The 19,540-nt window shown below is 40.2% G+C and overlaps 1 protein-coding gene across 1 annotated transcript; it reads right to left on the reverse strand.

The window, feature by feature from the left end:
• Window positions 1-1,897: 1,897 nt before the first annotated feature.
• Window positions 1,898-17,329, reverse strand: dxo (decapping exoribonuclease). The gene is made up of 7 exons (XM_061974405.2): window positions 16,980-17,329; window positions 8,352-8,800; window positions 8,035-8,261; window positions 2,574-2,793; window positions 2,300-2,435; window positions 2,125-2,219; window positions 1,898-2,054 (listed from the first exon to the last, which is right to left on the reverse strand). The coding sequence occupies exons 2-7, from the start codon at window positions 8,792-8,794 to the stop codon at window positions 1,946-1,948; spliced, it is 1,230 nt and encodes a 409-aa protein (XP_061830389.1). The 5' UTR covers window positions 8,795-8,800; window positions 16,980-17,329; the 3' UTR covers window positions 1,898-1,945.
• Between the last annotated feature and the right edge of the window lie 2,211 nt (window positions 17,330-19,540).

Here is a 19,540-nt window from a genome sequence, read left to right on the forward strand (position 1 = left end):
GCATGCATGCTGCAGGAGAACAAAGGACTTCTTTCATTTAAGGTTTGTGATAAACCATCAAACTCATTCGTTAAAAGGACTCTATAGTAATATAAAGTGAGTTTTTCTGGACATTATCATGCAAGAAAAGTTTATTTTTGGGACCGCGATCACCGCGTAATGATTTTTAAAGGTTGCATTACAAACATTTAACTGTCCCATGTGATCAGCCAGTGCGATTGGAAGTCCATGCTCAATTATTGCCTCCGTAAATAAAACTTCGGCATTTATCACATCCAAAGAATCTGTTTGGGCGACGAAAAACGTTGAAAGTTTTCCACTTGTATCGCTAGCAACGGCATTAGACTTGTGTTTTTTTGTCCCAACGTGGTCTTTTACATCGCTAATTCCTCCGTGTCCGATCGAAAAATCTTGTCTGCACAAGGTGCAATTCGCGTAGTTTTCACCCTTTTTTTTTAATTACCGTATTTTCCGCACTATTAGCCGCACCTAAAAACCACAAATTTACTCAAAAGCTGACAGTGCGGCTTATAACCCGGTGCGCTTTATATATGGATTAATAGCTTTGCTTCTTCCTACTCCTTTTCGGGCATGATGTAAAATGAAATGATATGAAATTGTGCGATGTATTATGATGTAAGTGTGTTCATGTTCGAAATAAACTAAAGAAAGAAAGAAAGAATATTAAGATTCATTTTCATAAAGTTTCGGTCTCGCAACTACGGTAAACAGCCGCCATCTTTTTTCCCCGTAGAAGAGGAAGTGCTTCTTCTTCTACGCAAGCAACCGCCAAGGTAAGCACCCGCCCCCATAGAACAGGAAGCGCTTCTTCTTCTACTGTAAGCAACCACCCGCCCGCGTAGAAGAAGAAGAAGCGCGCGGATATTACGTTTCATTTCCTTTGTGTGTTTACATCTGTAAAGACCACAAAATGGCTCCTACTAAGCGACAGGTTTCCAAGACGCAATCTCTCCATCCGCACACGGACTACTATTTCACAGCAACTGCCTAAAGACTTTCAAGAAAAGCTGGCTACTTTCCGTGCATATTGTAAAAACAAGATAGCTGAAAAAAAGATCCGGCCAGAGAACATTATCAACATGGACGAGGTTCCACTGACTTTTGATATTCCTGTGAACCGCACTGTGGATACAACGGGAGCACGTACGGTGAATATTCGCACCACAGGGAATGAGAAGTCATCCTTCACTGTGGTTCTAGCTTGCCATGCTAATGGCCAGAAACTTCCACCCATAGTGATATTCAAAAGGAAGACCTTGCCAAAAGAGACCTTTCCAGCCGGCGTCATCATAAAAGCTAACTCGAAAGGATGGATGGATGAAGAAAAGATGAGCGAGTGGTTAAGGTAAGTTTACGCGAAGAGGCCGGGTGGCTTTTTTCACGCAGCTCCGTCCATGTTGATATACGACTCCATGCGCGCCCACATCACGCTGGTTTTTAATATATTATTAAAGTTTGACTGACCTATCTGACTGTTTTTTTGACATTCCTTTAGCGCAGTTAGATGCGGCTTTTAACACGGGGCGGCTTATAGGTGGACAAAGTTTTGAAATATGCCGTTCATTGAAGGCGCGGCTTATAACCCAGGGCGCCTTATGGTGCGGAAAATACGGTACTGAAAAACCGTATTTTTTATCACTGCAACCGTAACCCGGAATAGGTTGATGAAAACCGTACTAATTACGGGAAAACCGGAGTAGTTGGCAGGTATGTGTTCTTTACAAGTGTATGTACACTTTTGACCACGACTGTAAGTACATAGTATACGTCATTAAATCTGTAAGTGGGCAGGATATAATTCTTAAAACACATTGGAGAGTTAGCAAAATCTAGGCTTTGGCTTAAACAGCATCTGGAAAATAATGTGACAAACGAGCAGAATACCTGCTTTTTATTGGTAAATGAGTACTGATGGTGTGAATCTTCAGATCATGTCCTTCATGTACCAGTCAGGCAGGAAAGAGTAGGAGGAGTCCTTGTGCACAGAGTAAGTCACGTCGCAGCGTGGGTTCCAGGAGAACAGATACACCACACTGCACCAGAGAGAATAATTGTCAGAAAAGGGCTTAAAAGTTGTTTTTTAAGAATTCAAAAAAAACTCACCGATGATCATCTTCAGTGATGACACGTTTGACAAAAGACAGGAAGTCGTTGCAGAAGTTCATGCAGACTGTTGGCTTCCAACACTTGTCCTCCTTCTGCTCAAAAGAGGAAATGGTTTCTGCGTTGACATCCGTAGAAAATGGATGGATGCGTTGGCATTAAACAACAATTCTACCTTGATTAGCTGTGAAATCTTGGAGAGCTGAAAGGTCTCCACAGACACGACAATCCCCTCGTCATCCCGGAAGCCTGCGACGATGCGGGGGACTCCGGGGAGGAAGGACTGTGCCCACCACTTGAGTAGTTTGAACCTGGTGAGGAAACCGCACAGGAGAAGCTCAATTCAAGAACTATGCACAATATCCAGTGTTTCTTATAAATATATATATGTGTGGCGGTGCACCCCAACCCAAACACAAATAAATAGTGGTATGCACGGCTTATAAAACCTGTGGAAGTTGCTGCGCTGTTTGGGAGTACAGATCTCTGCGGACGTCTTCAGTTCCACGTAGCAGGAGGGAGGAGACGGAGAGTCGGGGTCTTTAACCCGGCAGTCCACCTCACCGGAGAACAGGAGCCTGTGATCTGAAAGGCGGGTTTGGACCACGGTGCAGAAGGCCTCGTTTGTGTTGACCACGCCACTCGGATCAGGTGATCCGTCGACCTTATCTTTAGAGGATGGCACATTTATATTTAGAAAACAACCCAACCTCAATTTGCCCAAATATCAATTCAGTGAGCATCTAAAAGTGTTTTTTGGCTGTTTATTGTTGAAGGTCCCGCATGATATCCATCCATCCATCCATTTTCTTCCGCTTATCCGAGGTCGGGTCGCAGAGAAGCCCAGACTTTCCTCTCCCCAGCCACTTCGTCCAGCTCCTCCTGAGGATCCCGAGGCGTTCCCAGGCCAGCCGGGAGACATAGTCTTCCCAACGTGTCCTGGGTCTTCCCTGTGGTCTCCTACAGGTTGGACGTACCTGAAACACCTCCCGAGGGAGGCGTTCGGGTGGCATCCTGACCAGATGCCCGAACCACCTCATCTGGCTCCTCTCCATGTGGAGGAGCAGTGGCTTTACTTTGAGTTCCTCTTGGATGACAGAGCTTCTAACCCTATCTCAAAGAGAGAGCCCCGCCACCCGGCGAAGGAAACTCATTTGGGCCGCTTGTACCCGTGATCTTGTCCTTTCGGTCATAACCCAAAAGCTCATGACCATAGGTGAGGATGGGAACGTAAATCGACCGGTAAATTGAGAGCTTTGCCTTCCAGCTCAGCTCCTTCTTCACCACAACAAATCGATACAGCGTCCGCATTACTGAAGACGCCGAACCGATCCGCCTGTCGATCTCACCATCCACTCTTCCCTCACTCGTGAACAAGACACCGAGGTACTTGAACTCCTCTACTTGGGGCAAGATCTCTTCCCTAACCCGGAGATGACACTCCACCCTTTCCCGGGCGAGAACCATGGACTCGGACTTGGAGGTGCCGATTCTCATCCCAGTCGCTTCACACTCGGCTGCAAACCGATCCAGTGAGAGCTGAAGATCTTGGCCGGAGGAAGCCATCAGGACCACATCATCTGCAAATAGCAGTGACCTAATCCTGCAGCCACCAAACCAGATCCCCTCAACGCCCTGACTGCACCTAGAAAGTCTGTCCATAAAGTTTATGAACAGAATCGGTGACAAAGGGCAGCCTTGGCGGAGTCCAACCCTCACTGGAAACGTGTCCGACTTACTGCCGGCAATGCGGACCAAGCTCTGACACTGATCATACAGGGAGCGGATCGCCACAATCAGACAGTCCGTTACCCCATACTCTCTGAGCACTCCCCACAGGACTTCCCGGGGTACACGGTCGAATGCCTTCTCCAAGTCCACAAAGCACATGTAGACTGGTTGGGCAAACTCCCATGCACCCTCAAGGACCCTGCCGAGAGTATAGAGCTGGTCCACAGTTCCACGACCAGGACGAAAACCACACTGTTCCTCCTGAATCCGAGGTTCGACTATCCGGCGTAGCCTCCTCTCCAGTACACCTGAATAGACCTTACCGGGCAGGCTGAGGAGTGTGATCCCACGATAGTTGGAACACACCCTCCGGTTCCCCTTCTTAAAGAGAGGAACCACCACCCCGGTCTGCCAATCCAGAGGTACCGCCCCCGATGTCCACGCAATGTTGCAGAGTCTTGTCAACCAAGACAGCCCCACAACATCCAGAGCCTTAAGGAACTCCGGGCGGATCTCATCCACCCCACAATAGCGTGTTGGTATTGTGTTGTCAGCCTTAATGCTGGAATTTAGACAGTTTAAAAGTGTTTTTGTGAAACCCTACAAGGAATACTCCATTTTGTGTATCCGTAGTTTAAACGCCAATGAACTGTTTGTCCTTGCCTGCCTCTGACAGAGTGTGACTCCATGAAGCACTATTTTTTTTACTTATACATTCTGCAGTTGTTCAATGTAATAGATGTCATATATTACATACAACTCCGGCTTCCTCCCACCTCCAAAGACATGCACCTGGGGATAAGTTGATTGATTCAAAACTGCTCAGTGGCCTAGTGGCTAGAGTGTCCGCCCTGAGATGGGTAGGTCGTGAGTTCAAACCCCGGCCGAGTCATACCAAAGACTATAAAAATGGCACCCAGCTTCAAGGGTTGGAATTGGGGGTTAAATCACCAAAATGATTCCCGAGCACAGCCACCGCTGCTGCTCACTGCTCCCCTCACCTCCCGTGGGTCAAATGCAGAGGGTGTGTGTGTGTGTGTGTGAATATAAGTGGTACTTTAACTTGAACTTTAACACTAAATTGGCCCGAGTGTGTGAATTTGAATGTTGTCTGTTTATCTGTCGGCCCTGTGACGAGGTGGCGACTTGTCCAGGGTAGGGTTATACTAGTATTAGTATAGTACCGCGATACTAATGAATCATATTCGGTACTATACCGCCTCTGAAAAGTGCCGGTCCGCCATTTTTACAATTTGTCCCTCATAATGTTGACAAAAAAACAGAATGATAAATGACACAATATGTTACTGCATATGTCAGCAGACTAATTAGGAGCCTTTGTTTGTTTACTTACTTCTACTATGTTCACCATTTTATTTAAGGACAAACTTGCAATAAGAATTATATGTATATATATATATATATATACATATATATATACATACCGTATTTTTCGGACTATAAGTCGCAGTTTTTTTCATAGTTTGGCCGGGCTCCAGTGCAACTTATATATGTTTTTTTCTTTCTTTATTATGCATTTTCGGCAGGTGCGACTTATACTCCGGTGCGACTTATACTCCGAAAATACGATATATATATATATATATATATATATATATATATATATGTAGCTGAGATAGGCTCGAGCGCCCCCCCGCGACCCCAAAGGGAATAAGCGGTAGAAAATAGATGGATGGATATATATATGGGCTGTGAATCTTTGTGTGTCCCATGATTCGATTCAATATCGATTCTTGGGGTCACGATTCGATTCAAAATCCTTTTTTTTTCCAATTCAACACGATTCTCGATTCAAAAACGATTTTTTTCTCGATTCAAAAGGATTTTCTATTCATTCAATACATAGGATTTCAGCAGGATCTACCCCAGTCTGCTGACATGCAAGCAGAGTAGTAGATTTTTGTAAAAAGCTTTTATAATTGTAAAGGACAATGTTTTATCAACTGATTGCAATGATGTACATTTGTTTTAACTATTAAATTAACCAAAAATAGGATTTTATTAAAATTATTTTATCTTTGTGAAAATATTGGACACAGTGTGTTGTCAAGCTTATAAGATGCGATGCATGTGTAAGCCACTGTGACACTATTGTTCTTTTTTCATTTTTATAAATGTCTAATGGTAATGTCAATGAGGGATTTTTAATCACTGCTATGTTGAAATTGTAACTAATATTGATACTGTTGTTGATAATATTAATTTTTGTTTCACTACTTTTGGTTTGTTCTGTGTCGTGTTTGGGTCTCCTCTCAATTGCTCTGTTTATTGCGTTATTGTGTTGCTGGGTCGGGTTTGGTTTTGGAATTGGATTGCATCGTTATGGTATTGCTGTGTATTGTTTTGTTGGATTGATTAATTATTTTTTTTTAATTAAAAAACTTTTTTTTTTGGAAATTAATAAATAAATAAAAATATTTTTTTTTTTAAATGAGAATCGATTCTGAATCGCACATGAGAATCGCGATTCGAATTCGAATCGATTTTTCCCCACACCCCTAATAAATATATATATATAAATATATATATACATATACATATATATAGATAGATAGATAGATAGTGTCGGAGGCAGATATTTACATATATCCTAATTTAAGTTGTACTTCTTCCATTTCTTTGTCATATTTGAAAACAGCTCGTGTTTTCCATTTCTTCTCTTGATGCTCTGTCAGCAAGTATAGTGTGTGTTAACCTTGAGTTCTTTGGAATGTGTTTTGACTAGCATTTGTTTTGTCTACAGAGATGGGACGAGAGAGAGGGTGGTGGGATCGGGAAGACAGACCATTTTGGGAGGCGCAATAGAATGTTCTATGGTTGGACTGGTCTCAATCAATGTATATTGGCAAAGCTTTGAGAATATACAACAAAATACCTATTCTGTCTCTGGTGGTTTTTCAACTCAGCTTTAAGTGTCGGAAAGAACTTGGGAGCGAATTGTGACTTGAATTCCCTGGGAGGAACAACTGGTCCAAAACGCAACAATAGATAGATAGATAGATAGATAGATATATTTAATGTACCCTAAGATTTTTTTGTTAAAATAAAGCCAATAATGCAATTTTTTGTGGTGCCGAAGTACCGAAAAGTATCTAAATAATTTTGGTACCGGTACCAAAATATTGGTTTCGATACAACACTAGTCCAGGGTGTTAACCCGCCTTACGCCCGAATGCAGCTGGGATAGGATCCAGCCACCCCCACGACCCCGAGAGGGACAAGCGGTAGAAAATGGATGGATGGATGGATATTCCATACAACACGTGACCTACAATGCTAAAATGACACTTATGTTTTGACAGCAGCATCACTCTAGTTAACCATATTTGCTTGACAAACAACAAAATAAAGATACAACTCCCTAGTCCGGGGGTCGGCAACCCGCGGCTCTAGAGCCGCATGTGGCTCTTTAGCGCCGCCCTAGTGGCTCTCTGGAGCTTTTTAAAAAATGTATGAAAAATGGAAAAAGATGAGGGGGAAAAAAATATTTTTTGTTTTAGTATGTTTTCTGTAGGAGGACATACATGACACAAACCTCCCTAATTGTTATAATACACAGTTTATATTAAACATGCTTCACTGATTCGAGTATTTGGCAAGCGCCGTTTTGTCCTACTAATTTTGGCGGTCCTTGAACTCACCTTAGTTTGTTTACATATATAACTTTCTCCGACTTCCTAGGACGTGTTTTATCCTTTTTCTGTCTCATTTTGTCCACCAAACGTTTAACTTTGTGCATGAATGCACAAAGGTGAGTTTTGTCGATGTTATTGACATGTGTAGAGTGCTAATCAGACATATTTGGTCACTGCATGACTGTGAGCTAATCGATGCTAACATGCTATTTAGGCTGGCGATATGTACATATTGCATCATTATGCCTCATTTGTAGCTACATTTGAGGTCATTTGGTTTCCTTTAAGTCCTCTTAATTCAATGTACATCTCATGACACACTATCTGTATGTAATATGGCTCTTAATTTTTTGCGGCTCCAGACAAATGTGTTTTTGTATTTTTGGTCCAATATGGCTCTTTCAACATTTAGGGTTGCCGACCCCTGCCCTAGTCTGTAGCTGTTATGGATAATTAGCAGAGCTGTATTTTAAGGTGTGTAGCAAAGCCTCTTTATATGTAATGATCAAATAGACCCTCCTACCTGAGCATGTGTACTGCTCAAACTTGTACCCCCAGTACATCATCGCCTTATGCCGCTCGGTACGGTTCTCCTGATCCCTGCGAGCCGCTTCCGTCTCCACTTCACTGATGTAATGTGTTCCTTTGAACTTTGTGACGGCCAGCAACCAGCCCTCTCGTGTTTCGTACGGTGTGGTCAGCAGTTTGGTCAAATGGCCACGCCATGTCACAAAGTCGACATCTAAAGCTCTGAGGAGAGAGCACAGGAAGAGGCATTGACGGCCACGTCCAAGTGGAAAGTGTAACAGTGTTGGCTCTATGGAGGTGGATAAATCTTACGATGAATGCGAGGAATCTGTCCTCCGTGCCACTTTGGATCTGTTGGCCAAAATCCACCGAAGGATGTGATCCAGCTTTTCCTTCACACGCTCGTCCCTCTGTATAAAGCGGTCTTTGTATCCATCTTTCAAATCAAAATGTGGACCTTTCTCAGGTTCTACATAGTATCTCATCTGCCTGCTGTCGTTGAAGAATCTACGCTGAGAGTCCAGGGAAAAGGAACCTACTTCGACAGGCTGCCTGTACAGCGGGAAGTCTCTTTGGTAGAGCTCCCTCCTGGTGCTCAAAGCCTGGGAGCTCGCTTGCTGAGCTGATGGCCCGGACTGGTGATGGCGGTGGTTTGCTTTGAAGGATTTATGTTCCCTGTCATTTTGTTCAGCGTCCTCGCTCCATCTCTTGCACGCTGACTGCTGGTGCTGCAGGCCGGCACCGTGCTGGTTCATTCTTGTCTGCAAGGAGGAGAAGGCACAATCATGCTGAAGACACCACAATAAACTTTGAAATGCTAATTTATATGGAATCACGTGTATATAATAAAAAGCATGTAAAGAATGTGAGCTACAATTGGCATAGACCAGGGGTGCTCATTACGTCGATCGCGATCTACCGGTCGATCTCGGAGGGTGTGTCAGTCGATCACCAGCCAGGCATTAAAAAAATAGTCCTAAAAATGACGTCACTTTCGTCACTTGATTGACATTCACGGCACCCGAGGGTCTTCTGAGATGACGCTGGCTGCTGCCAGCTCATTAAAATTACCGACTGGAAGGCGAGAAACACTTTATTTCAACAGACTCTGGCGCCGTACCTGTCGTCAAAACTCCAAAGACCGACTGCACAGTTGCACAGTTGCGCTAACAAAATAAGAGTCTCAGAAAGCTGGCGTGCACAAGCTAGCAAGCTACGGAGTTTGCCGACAATGCATTTCTTGTAAAGTGTATACAAAGGAGTACGGAAGCTGGACAAATAAGATGACAAAAACCAGCCACTTTCATGTGGTATTGGACAGAAAGGAGGACTTTTTTTCTCCTCCATTCGAAAATGCGGACTTTATAGGCACCACTGTCTGATTCCAATCAATGCAAGTCATCACAATCAGGTAATACACCAACTTATATTCTTGTCTTCATGAAAGAAAGGAATCTATATGTATTAAACATGCTTGTATTATCTTTAACCACCTTTAACTTGTTAACAATATTAACTATATGTGTTAAACATGCTTGTATTATCTTTAACCACCTTTAAGTTGTTAACAATATTAACTATATGTGTTAAACATGCTTGCATTATCTTTAAACACCTTTAACTTAACAATATTAACTATATGTGTTAAACATGCTTGCATTATCTTTAAACACCTTTAACTTGTTAACAATATTAACTATATGTATTAAACATGCTTGTATTATCTTTAAACACCTTTAACGTATTAACAATATTAACTATATGTGTTAAACATGCTTGTATTATCTTTAAACACCTTTAACTTATTAACAATATTAACTATGTGTTAAACATGCTTGTATTATCTTTAAACACCTTTAACTTGTTAACAATATTAACTATATGTGTTAAACATGCTTGTATTATCATTAAACACCTTTAACTTGTTAACAATATTAACTATATGTATTAAACATGCTTGTATTATCTTTAAACACCTTTAACTTATTAACAATATTAACTATATGTGTTAAACATGCTTGTATTATCTTTAACCACCTTTAACTTGTTAACAATATTAACTATATGTGTTAAACATGCTTGTATTATCTTTAAACACCTTTAACTTGTTAACAATATTAACTATATGTGTTAAACATGCTTGCATTATCTTTAAACACCTTTAACTTGTTAACAATATTAACTATATGTGTTAAACATGCTTGCATTATCATTAAACACCTTTAACTTGTTAACAATATTAACTATATGTATTAAACATACTTTCATTATCATTAAACACCATTAATTTTTTAACAATATTAACTATATGTGTTAAACATGCTTGCATTATCATTAAACACCTTTAACTTGTTAACAAAAACATATGTTTCATAAATAAGTAAATATAAATTATATATATGAATGAGGTAGATCCCCACGACTTGATCAATTGAAAAGTAGCTCGCCTGCAGAAAAAGTGTGAGCACCCCTGGCATAGACGGTATTACTGCAAGCATGAGTACTTATTTCTTTAGCTTATTTCGAACACGAACACCCTTACAGTGTAATACATCACACAATTTCATATCATTTCCCTTTACATCATGTCCGAAAAGGAGTAGGAAGACGCAAAGCTCATTTAATCCTACCCCTTTCCCACTTCAGAGCGTTTACAAATACATACGTTCAATTACCGACTTCTTTTTGTAGCACGATGACATCCGTGAATGAGTAATACAGCAGTTTTTGTACTACATAATTAAATCAGTCATGAGATGACTGAGATGAAGAATATCCCATTTTCAATAAGGTTGACAGTGTTTCTCATAATTATTATTCTTTGTAAGCACTATTAATTTGAACAACCTCTTAAACTGGATCATATCAGTACAATGTTTAACTTCTTTACTTAATCCATTCCATAATTGAATTCCACATACAGATATACTAAAGGTTGTAAGTGTTATACGAGCATACCAATGTTTTAAATTAGATTTAATTTAGATCCTTGGGGGAGGGCGTGGCGTCGTTGGGAGAGTGGCCGTGCCAGCAACCTGAGGGTTCCTGGTTCGATCCCCAGCTTCAACCAACCAAGTCACGTCCGTTGTGTCCTTGAGCAAGACACTTCACCCTTGCTCCTGATGGGTGGTGGTTAGGGCCTTGCATGGCAGCTCTCGCCATCAGTGTGAATGTGTGTGTGAATGTGGAAATAGTGTCAAAGCGCTTTGAGTACCTTGAAGGTAGAAAAGCGCTATACAAGTATAACACATTTACCATATTTTCCTTTAAGATTATATTTATTCTCTTTAGTTGAGAAGAATTGTTGTACATTCTTGGTTAGCAGGTTATACTTTGCTTTATATATAATTTTAGCTATTTGCAATTTTACCAAATCATCAAACGTCAATATTTTTAACTCAATTAATAAAGTGTTAGTATGTTTTCTATATCTAACATTATGTATTTATCTAATTTGTCTTTTTTGTAACACAGTTAGTAAATGTAAATGGTAAATGTGTTATACTTGTATAGCGCTTTTCTACCTTCAAGGTACTCAAAGCGCTTTGACACTATTTCCACATTCACCCATTCACACACACATTCACACACTGATGGCGGGACCTGCCATGCAAGGCCCTAACCACCACCCATCAGGAGCAAGGGTGAAGTGTCTTGCTCAAGGACACAACGGACGTGACAAGGTTGGTAGTAGGTGGGGATTGAACCAGGAACCCTCAGGTTGCTGGCACGGCCACTCTCCTAACTGCGCCTGTGTGATTTATTTCAGTTATACGGTCCTGTACTGTAGTTCCTACCTGTTGTTTCCGTACATCCGAATAAGGAACGGACGTGTGTTGATAAAAGATGAGCGTGGCTTCGTTTTAAAAAAAATGTTTTAAAGTGGCATACTGTGGAAGTGACTTTTCCTATTTTATCCACTATTTCTTCGATCTCTGCAGCACTCATTTTTAATTTATTTCACTCTGTACAGAGAATCAACAGCCGTTCAAAAAAATGGCATCTCAGTTGCGAAAATTCCACCGCAAAAAAGCAGTTTTCTATTTACAGTAGGGGTGTAACGGTACGTGTATTTGCATTGAAACGTTTCGGTTCGGTTCGGAGGTGTACCGAACGAGTTTCCACACGAACATATTAAGTAGCGTAACGCACGTTGTGTAAACAATGCACACCGAGGCACAACACACAGCCTGCTAGCAGCTAACGGGCTAGGATAGACTGACCATACGTCCTCTTTTCACCGGACATGTCCTTTTTTGCGGAGCTGTCAGGGCGGAGTTTCTTAAATGCCTCAAATGTCCGGCATTTTGAGTTCGGGTTGCGTGTATTTTCAATGTACGTTCAGGGTTAAGAAGGGGTTAAAAACAAAACAAACAGCAGCATTGGTGAGGGAGGGGCAGAGACAGAGAGAGAGAGAGAGAGTTATGATAAACGCGCATGCTTCGCCAGGCTCTGCTTTTTATCCATAGATTTATCACATTTAATTTTTTATTATCTATAGCAGGGGTGTCAAAAGTGTGGGTTTGCGGCCCACAACTAATGTTTTAAAGGCCCGCGGCACATTCTAAAAATACTATTAAAATAAACAAAAACATAACAAAAGTTAAATAAAAAAAGCTTAAAGGTTAAATGTTATTTGGAAAAAGTTGCAATGTTGACTAATAAAACAAAGCTGTTTTTTTTTCTTTCAAACCGTCATTGCTCAAAACATAATATTGAATCAAAATCAATGTTATTATGAATTATTGACCTATCCAAGGTTCCCATTACTTCACATCAAATATTCCACTAAGAAAAATATTTTTGGTGGAAGATTTTGCAAATTTGGTAAATAAATAACCCAAAAATGTATATTTTGTTGTTTTCTTACTGTACCGAAAATGAACCGAACCGTGGCCTCTAAACCAGTGGTTCTCAAATGGGGGTACGCGTACCCCTGGGGGTACTTGAAGGTATGCCAAGGGGTAAGTGAGATTTTTTTTAAATATTCTAAAAATAGCAAAGATTCAAAAAATCCTTTATAAATATATTTATTGAATAATACTTCAACAAAATATGACTGTAAGTTCATAAACTGAACATCAAATCAAGTAGGCTATTCCATTCATTACAATGCAACAATGCAATATTCAGCGAGAGTTTTTGTGGACATGTTCCATAAATATTGATGTTAAAGATTTCTTTTTTTGTGAAGAAATGTTTAGAATTAAGTTCATGAATCCAGATGGATCTCTATTACAATCCCCAAAGAGGGCACTTTAAGTTGATGATTTCTTAAATGTGTAGAAATCTTTATTTATAATTGAATCGCTTGTTTATTTTTCAACAAGTTTTTAATTATTTTTGTATATTTTTTTCCAAATAGTTCCAGAAAGACCACTACAAATGAGCAATATTTTGCACTGTTATACAATTTAATAAATCAGAAACTGATGACATAGTGCTGTATTTTACTCCTTTATCTCTTCTTTTCAACCAAAAATGCTTTGCTCTGATTAGGGGGTACTTGAATTAAAAACATTTTCACAGGGGGGTACATCACTGAAAAAAGGTTGAGAACCACTGCTCTAAACTGAGGTACGTGCCGAACCGAGATTTTTGTGTACCGTTACACCCCTAATTTACAGTAAAAAAAAAACAACTAACTTTTACAGTAGAAGTCTGGCAACTGAGCTGCCAATTTTCTACTGCAAAAAAATGTGGTACCATTTTGCCACGTACAGAAATACACCGTAAAATCTACAGTTAATAATTTTACCGTAAACATGTACAATAAAAATAAAAAAAACACTGCATTTTGCTGCCAGTTTTTACCGAAAAAAAAAACTGCGACACTGTTACCTTCAGTGTTGGGACTAACGCGTTACAAAGTAACGCGTTACTGTAACGCCGTTACTATCGTATTATTCTCCAGTGCAATAACGGTACTAAAATGAAGGCTAAAAGGGCATTAAATGGGGCCTTAAAAAAATAAAAATAAAATACTACTACCGTATTTTCCGCACTATAAGGCGCACCTAAAAACCACAAATTTTCTCAAAAGCTGACAGTGCGCCTTATAACCCGGTGCGCTTTATATATGGATAAATATTAAGATTCATTTTCATAAAGTTTCGGTCTCGCAACTTCGGTAAACAGCCGCCATCTTTTTTCCCGGTAGAACAGGAAGCGCTTCTTCTTCTACGCAAGCAACCGCCAAGGTAAGCACCCGCCCCCATAGAACAGGAAGCGCTTCTTCTTCTACTGTAAGCAACCACCCGCCCGCGTAGAAGAAGAAAAAGCGCGCGGATATACCGTACGTTTCATTTCCTTTGTGTGTTTACATCTGTAAAGACCACAAAATGGCTCCTACCAAGTGACAGGGATCCGGTTCATGAAAAGACGCAATCTCTCCATCCGCACACGGATTACTATTTCACAGCAACTGATATTCCTGTGAACCGCACTGTGGATACAACGGGAGCACGTACGGTGAATATTCGCACCACAGGGAATGAGAAGTCATCCTTCACTGTGGTTCTAGCTTGCCATGCTAATGGCCAGAAACTTCCACCCATGGTGATATTCAAAAGGAAGACCTTGCCAAAAGAGACCTTTCCAGCCGGCGTCATCATAAAAGCTAACTCGAAGGGATGGATGAAGAAAAGATGAGCGAGTGGTTAAGGTAAGTTTAAGTTTACGCGAAGAGGCCGGGTGGCTTTTTTCAGCAGCTCTGTCCATGTTGATATACGACTCCATGCGCGCCCACATCACGCTGGTTTTTAATATATTATTAAAGTTTGACTGACCTATCTGACTGTTTTTTTGACATTCCTTTAGCGCAGTTAGATGCGGCTTACAACACGGGGCGGCTTATAGGTGGACAAAGTTTTGAAATATGCCGTTCATTGAAGGCGCGGCTTATAACCCAGGGCGCCTTATGGTGCGGAAAATACGGTACTATATTTTGCTAAAAACATAAAAATTAATTGTAATTGTATTTATTTTTTCTGACTCCTTATTACATCCAGCCATAGATTTATACATTAAAATAAACATATTTGAAATCATTAATTTTAAATGATCATAATAATTCATTTAAAATGACCATATTTAATTATTAAAATAATTACTTGTTTATCAACCACTTTAGCATTTTATTAATTACATTTTGAAGCTCTCAGAAGCCAAGTTATGTTATATTCCTTAAGATTTATTTATGCAAGTTTGAAGTATCAACTATCTAAACACAGTTTTGTTTGCATACTTTCAGGATGTATATATATATATATATATATATATATATATATATATATATATATATATATATATATATATATATATATATGTATGTGTGGGAAAAAAATCACAAGACTATTTCATCTCTACAGGCCTGTTTCATGAGGGGGGGTACCCTCAATCATCAGGAGATTTTAATGGGAGCATTCGCATACCATGGTTTATATAGGGCACAGAGTGGGTGGGTACAGGCTGGCGTAGGGGCGTGGTGATTGGCTCATGTGTTACCTAGGAGGTGTTTCCGTCTATGGCGGCATGCTGTTACAATTTCGCTGCGCTTGTTGAGGGATGACAGGTCTGGACGGTAAATAATAAACAGTTTCTCTTTCAAGCATAGGTTGCATCTTTTATTACCACTATTGTAAGGTGTGCTGGATGCAAGAATTTGCCATGTTATTGAATATTCAACATTATTGTCTTTGAGGTCCCAAATGTGTTTGCTGAGTTCTGTGGTATTTCGCAGGTTTTTGTTCCTGAAAGAAGCCTTGTGATTGTTCCATCTGGTTTTGAATTCTCCCTCGGTTAATCCTACATATGTGTCGGATGTGTTAATGTCCTTGCGTATTACCTTAGATTGGTAGACAACTGGTGTTTGTAAGCACCCCCCGTTGAGAAGGCAATCAGGTTTCTTTCGACAGTTACAGCCTTTGTTGGTTTTGGAGTCGCTCTGTCTGGGGGCCGACGGCTCATTTGCAATTGTTTTGTTGTGGTTTGAGATGATTTGTCGTATATTGTTCATGCAGCTGTAGCTCAATTTAATGTTGTTCTTGTTGAATACTTTTCTTAGGGTGTTGTCTTTGGGAAAGTGTTTGTCAATCAGATTGAGGAATTTGTGTCCAATGTTAGTTGAGACGTTTTTGCTGTATGGGGGGTTGTACCAGATGATGTCGTTTCGTTTTCTGTTCTTTTTTGGCTGGTTTATATATATATATATATATATATATATATATATATATATATATATATATATATTTGTATGAAATACTTGACTTGGTGAATTCTAGCTGTCAATATACTCCTCCCCTCTTAACCACGCCCCCTCCCCTCAACCACGCCCCCGTCTCGACCACGCCCCCCACCCCCCACCTCCCGAAATCGGAGGTCTCAAGGTTGGCAAGTATGGTTTTTACCGGGAAAAAATGCGATACTGTTACCTTCACCGTAATATTTAATGAATATTACCGTGAACGTAAAAACTAACGTAATAGAACGTAAAAACTAACGTAATATTATGGTAAAATTCTGGAAACTGAGCTGCCAGTTTTTTAACCATAAAATCTATTTTTTTCCCGTTGTTTATAAAAAAAAAAAAAGAAAGGAAAAAAAAGTCATAATCAAAGTGAATTATGTGTACATTTATAGTTATTTCCCCATATTTCTACACAATAACTCAGACATGTAACACTAGTGAGCAGTAGAGAATATGAAGTGATTTTTTTGGCCTAGGACGTATTTTGCTTTATTCATTATTGAAATGTTTCTTGCCACCTTATGTTGTATATTTTTTTATATGAGATCACCAGTTAATTTTATCATCTTTTATTACACCCAAAAATTTATTTTCTTTGACCCTTTCAATATTTACTTCGTCTATTTGTCCCAACAAAGACCGCATTCCATTATTAAAAACCAGAAGCACAAAGTATAAAGATCAGTACTTACCTCACTGTGTGCCACGGTCAGAAACACCTAAACGAACTGTCTTGAAACGCATCTTGATAAATAAATAGGGGACATTTTTCTAAAAATGAACAAAAGCAGCGGGAAGCTAGCTCGCTAAGCTAACTAGCGTCGTATGCTAACTCCAAGCAGCTCTCCCTCGTTTCAAACGGCGGCGCTCGCTGTAAACATTTATCACGCAGTCAGTTGTTTTGGAACATAAAGTGCATGATAAAATCCCAGCGGTTGATTTTGGTTAAGTGTTATTTTCGTTAAAAAAAAATGAAATAAAACAACAACAGAGCGGCAGGACATGCAGTGACGGCGGCCACCAGAGGGGGCGATGTTATTGTTCTTCTACTTCTTCTTTTTTTCTTTAACGGCGGTTGACAAGCAACCTTGTGGTGTGCATTAGCGCCACCTACTGACGTGGAGTGTGGACCGAGGTGGAACCCTACTCTTTTCAACCACTGTGTCACTAAAATACAGTCTGGTGTGCCGTGGGAGATGATCTCATTTCACCTATTTGGGTTAAAAATATGTTTTGCAAACCAGTAATTATAGTCTGCAAATGATGTGTTGTTGTTGAGTGTCGGTGCCATACTTGCCAACCTTGAGACTTCCGATTTCGGGAGGTGGGGGGTGGGGGACGTGGTCGGGGGTGGGGTGGGGGGCGTGGTTAAGATATATATATAAGAAATACTTGACTTTCAGTGAATTCTAGCAATATATATATATTTTATTACACAGACACATATATATATATATAAAAGTAAAAGAAATACTTGAATTTCAGTGTTCATTTATTTACACATATACACACACATAACACTCATCTACTCATTGTTGAGTTAAGGGTTGAATTGTCCATCCTTGTTCTATTCTCTGTCACTATTTCAGAACACACACATTATACAAATATACATTTTAAAATCAATAAGAAAACGGGAGCTCTAATTTGGGAGTCTGAATCAGGATCAGAAGTTCCTATATAAACATTGCGCACTCACGTCGCCTTTTTGTATTGATTACTGCAGCTGTGCACTGGATTCATTCACAAATACAAACTACAACTCGCAAACACTTTAGAGTTAGGCTCCGCCATCAGAATGTGTACTTAAACTTATAAAGATCACATGGATATTAGTCAGTGAGTTGATTCACCAAAACTAACCTGTTATACAGGAGGAAAAAGCACACAGGACGTTTCAATTGTTCACAGACTGGTCGCGCTCATCAGAATGACAAGACACTTCCGGTCTGCAGGTGATAGCGTTCAATTGGGAAGAAACGCCCTACTGCCCCCTACTGACCAATGTGAATACTGATAAATGAGTAATGACAGCTCCAAAAACGAATTCAAACCACAAAACAAAATAAATAAATCAACACAAAAATGTGACACATTACGCCTGAATTTCGGGAGATTTTCGGGAGAAAATTTGTCCCGGGAGGTTTTCGGGAGAGGCGCTGAATTTCGGGAGTCTCCCGGAAAATCCGGGAGGGTTGGCAAGTATGGTCGGTGCTGTCCAGAGCTCGGCAGAGTAACCGTGTAATACTCGTCCATATCAGTAGGTGGCAGCAGGTAGCTAATTGCTTTGTAGATGTCGGAAACAGTGGGAGGCAGTGTGCAGGTAAAAAGGTGTAAATGCTCAAACCAAAAATAAACAAGAGGTGAGTGCCGCTAAAAAAAAAAGGCATTGAAGCTTAGGGAAGGCTATGCAGAACGAAACTAAAACTGAACTGGCTACAAAGTAAACAAAAACTGAATGCTGGACGACAGCAAAGACTTACTGTGGAGCAAAGACGGCGTCCACAAAGCATGACATGACAATCAACAATGTCCCCACAAAGAAGGATAAAAACAACTGAAATATTCTTGATTGCTAAAACAAAGTAGATGCGGGAAATATCGCTCAAAGGAAGACATGAAACTGCTACAGGAAAATACCAAAAAAAGAGAAAAAGCCACCAAAATAGGAGTGCAAGACAAGAACTAAAACACAGGAAAACAGCAAAAAAGTCCAAATAAGTCATTGTGTGATGTGACAGGTGGTGACAGTACACCTACTTTGAGACAAGAGCTATATTGATGCATGCTTGGTTATGCTTTAAAGTCATATCCAACAATTGCGACAACAACTTTTTACTGTCAACTGAGTTTTGTTTTTTAATGATTTCTACTGGTGGTGTGCCTCCGCATTTTTCGCACTGGAGAGTAACCATGTAATACTCTTCCATATCAGTAGGTGGCAGCCGGTAGCTAATTGCTTTGTAGATGTCGGAAACAGCGGGAGGCAGTGTGCAGGTAAAAAGATGTCTAATGCTTAAACCAAAAATAAACAAGAGGTGAGTGCCGCTAAAAAAGGCATTGAAGCTTAGGGAAGGCTATGCAGAACGAAACTAAAACTGAACTGGTTACAAAGTAAACAAAAACAGAATGCTGGACGACAGCAAAGACTTACTGTGGAGCAAAGGCGGAGTCCACAAAGTACACTCGAACATGACATGACAATCAACAATGTCCCCGTAAAGAAGGATAAAAACAACTGAAATATTCTTGA

Source organism: Nerophis lumbriciformis, linkage group LG22, assembly GCF_033978685.3.
Source record: "Nerophis lumbriciformis linkage group LG22, RoL_Nlum_v2.1, whole genome shotgun sequence".
NCBI classification, from domain to species: domain Eukaryota; kingdom Metazoa; phylum Chordata; class Actinopteri; order Syngnathiformes; family Syngnathidae; genus Nerophis; species Nerophis lumbriciformis.

What these genes read in the sequence shown, in the direction of transcription:
- dxo (XM_061974405.2), bottom strand. Translation starts at nt 8,794, where the DNA reads ATGAACCAGCACGGTGCCGGCCTGCAGCACCAGCAGTCAGCGTGCAAG. An exon ending in CAGCGCAGCAACTTCCACAG is followed by an intron (nt 2,436 to 2,573) that starts GTTTTATAAGCC and finishes TTTCCTCACCAG; the next exon opens with GTTCAAACTACTCAAGTGGT. An exon ending in ATCACTGAAGATGATCATCG is followed by an intron (nt 2,055 to 2,124) that starts GTGAGTTTTTTT and finishes TCTCTGGTGCAG; the next exon opens with TGTGGTGTATCTGTTCTCCT.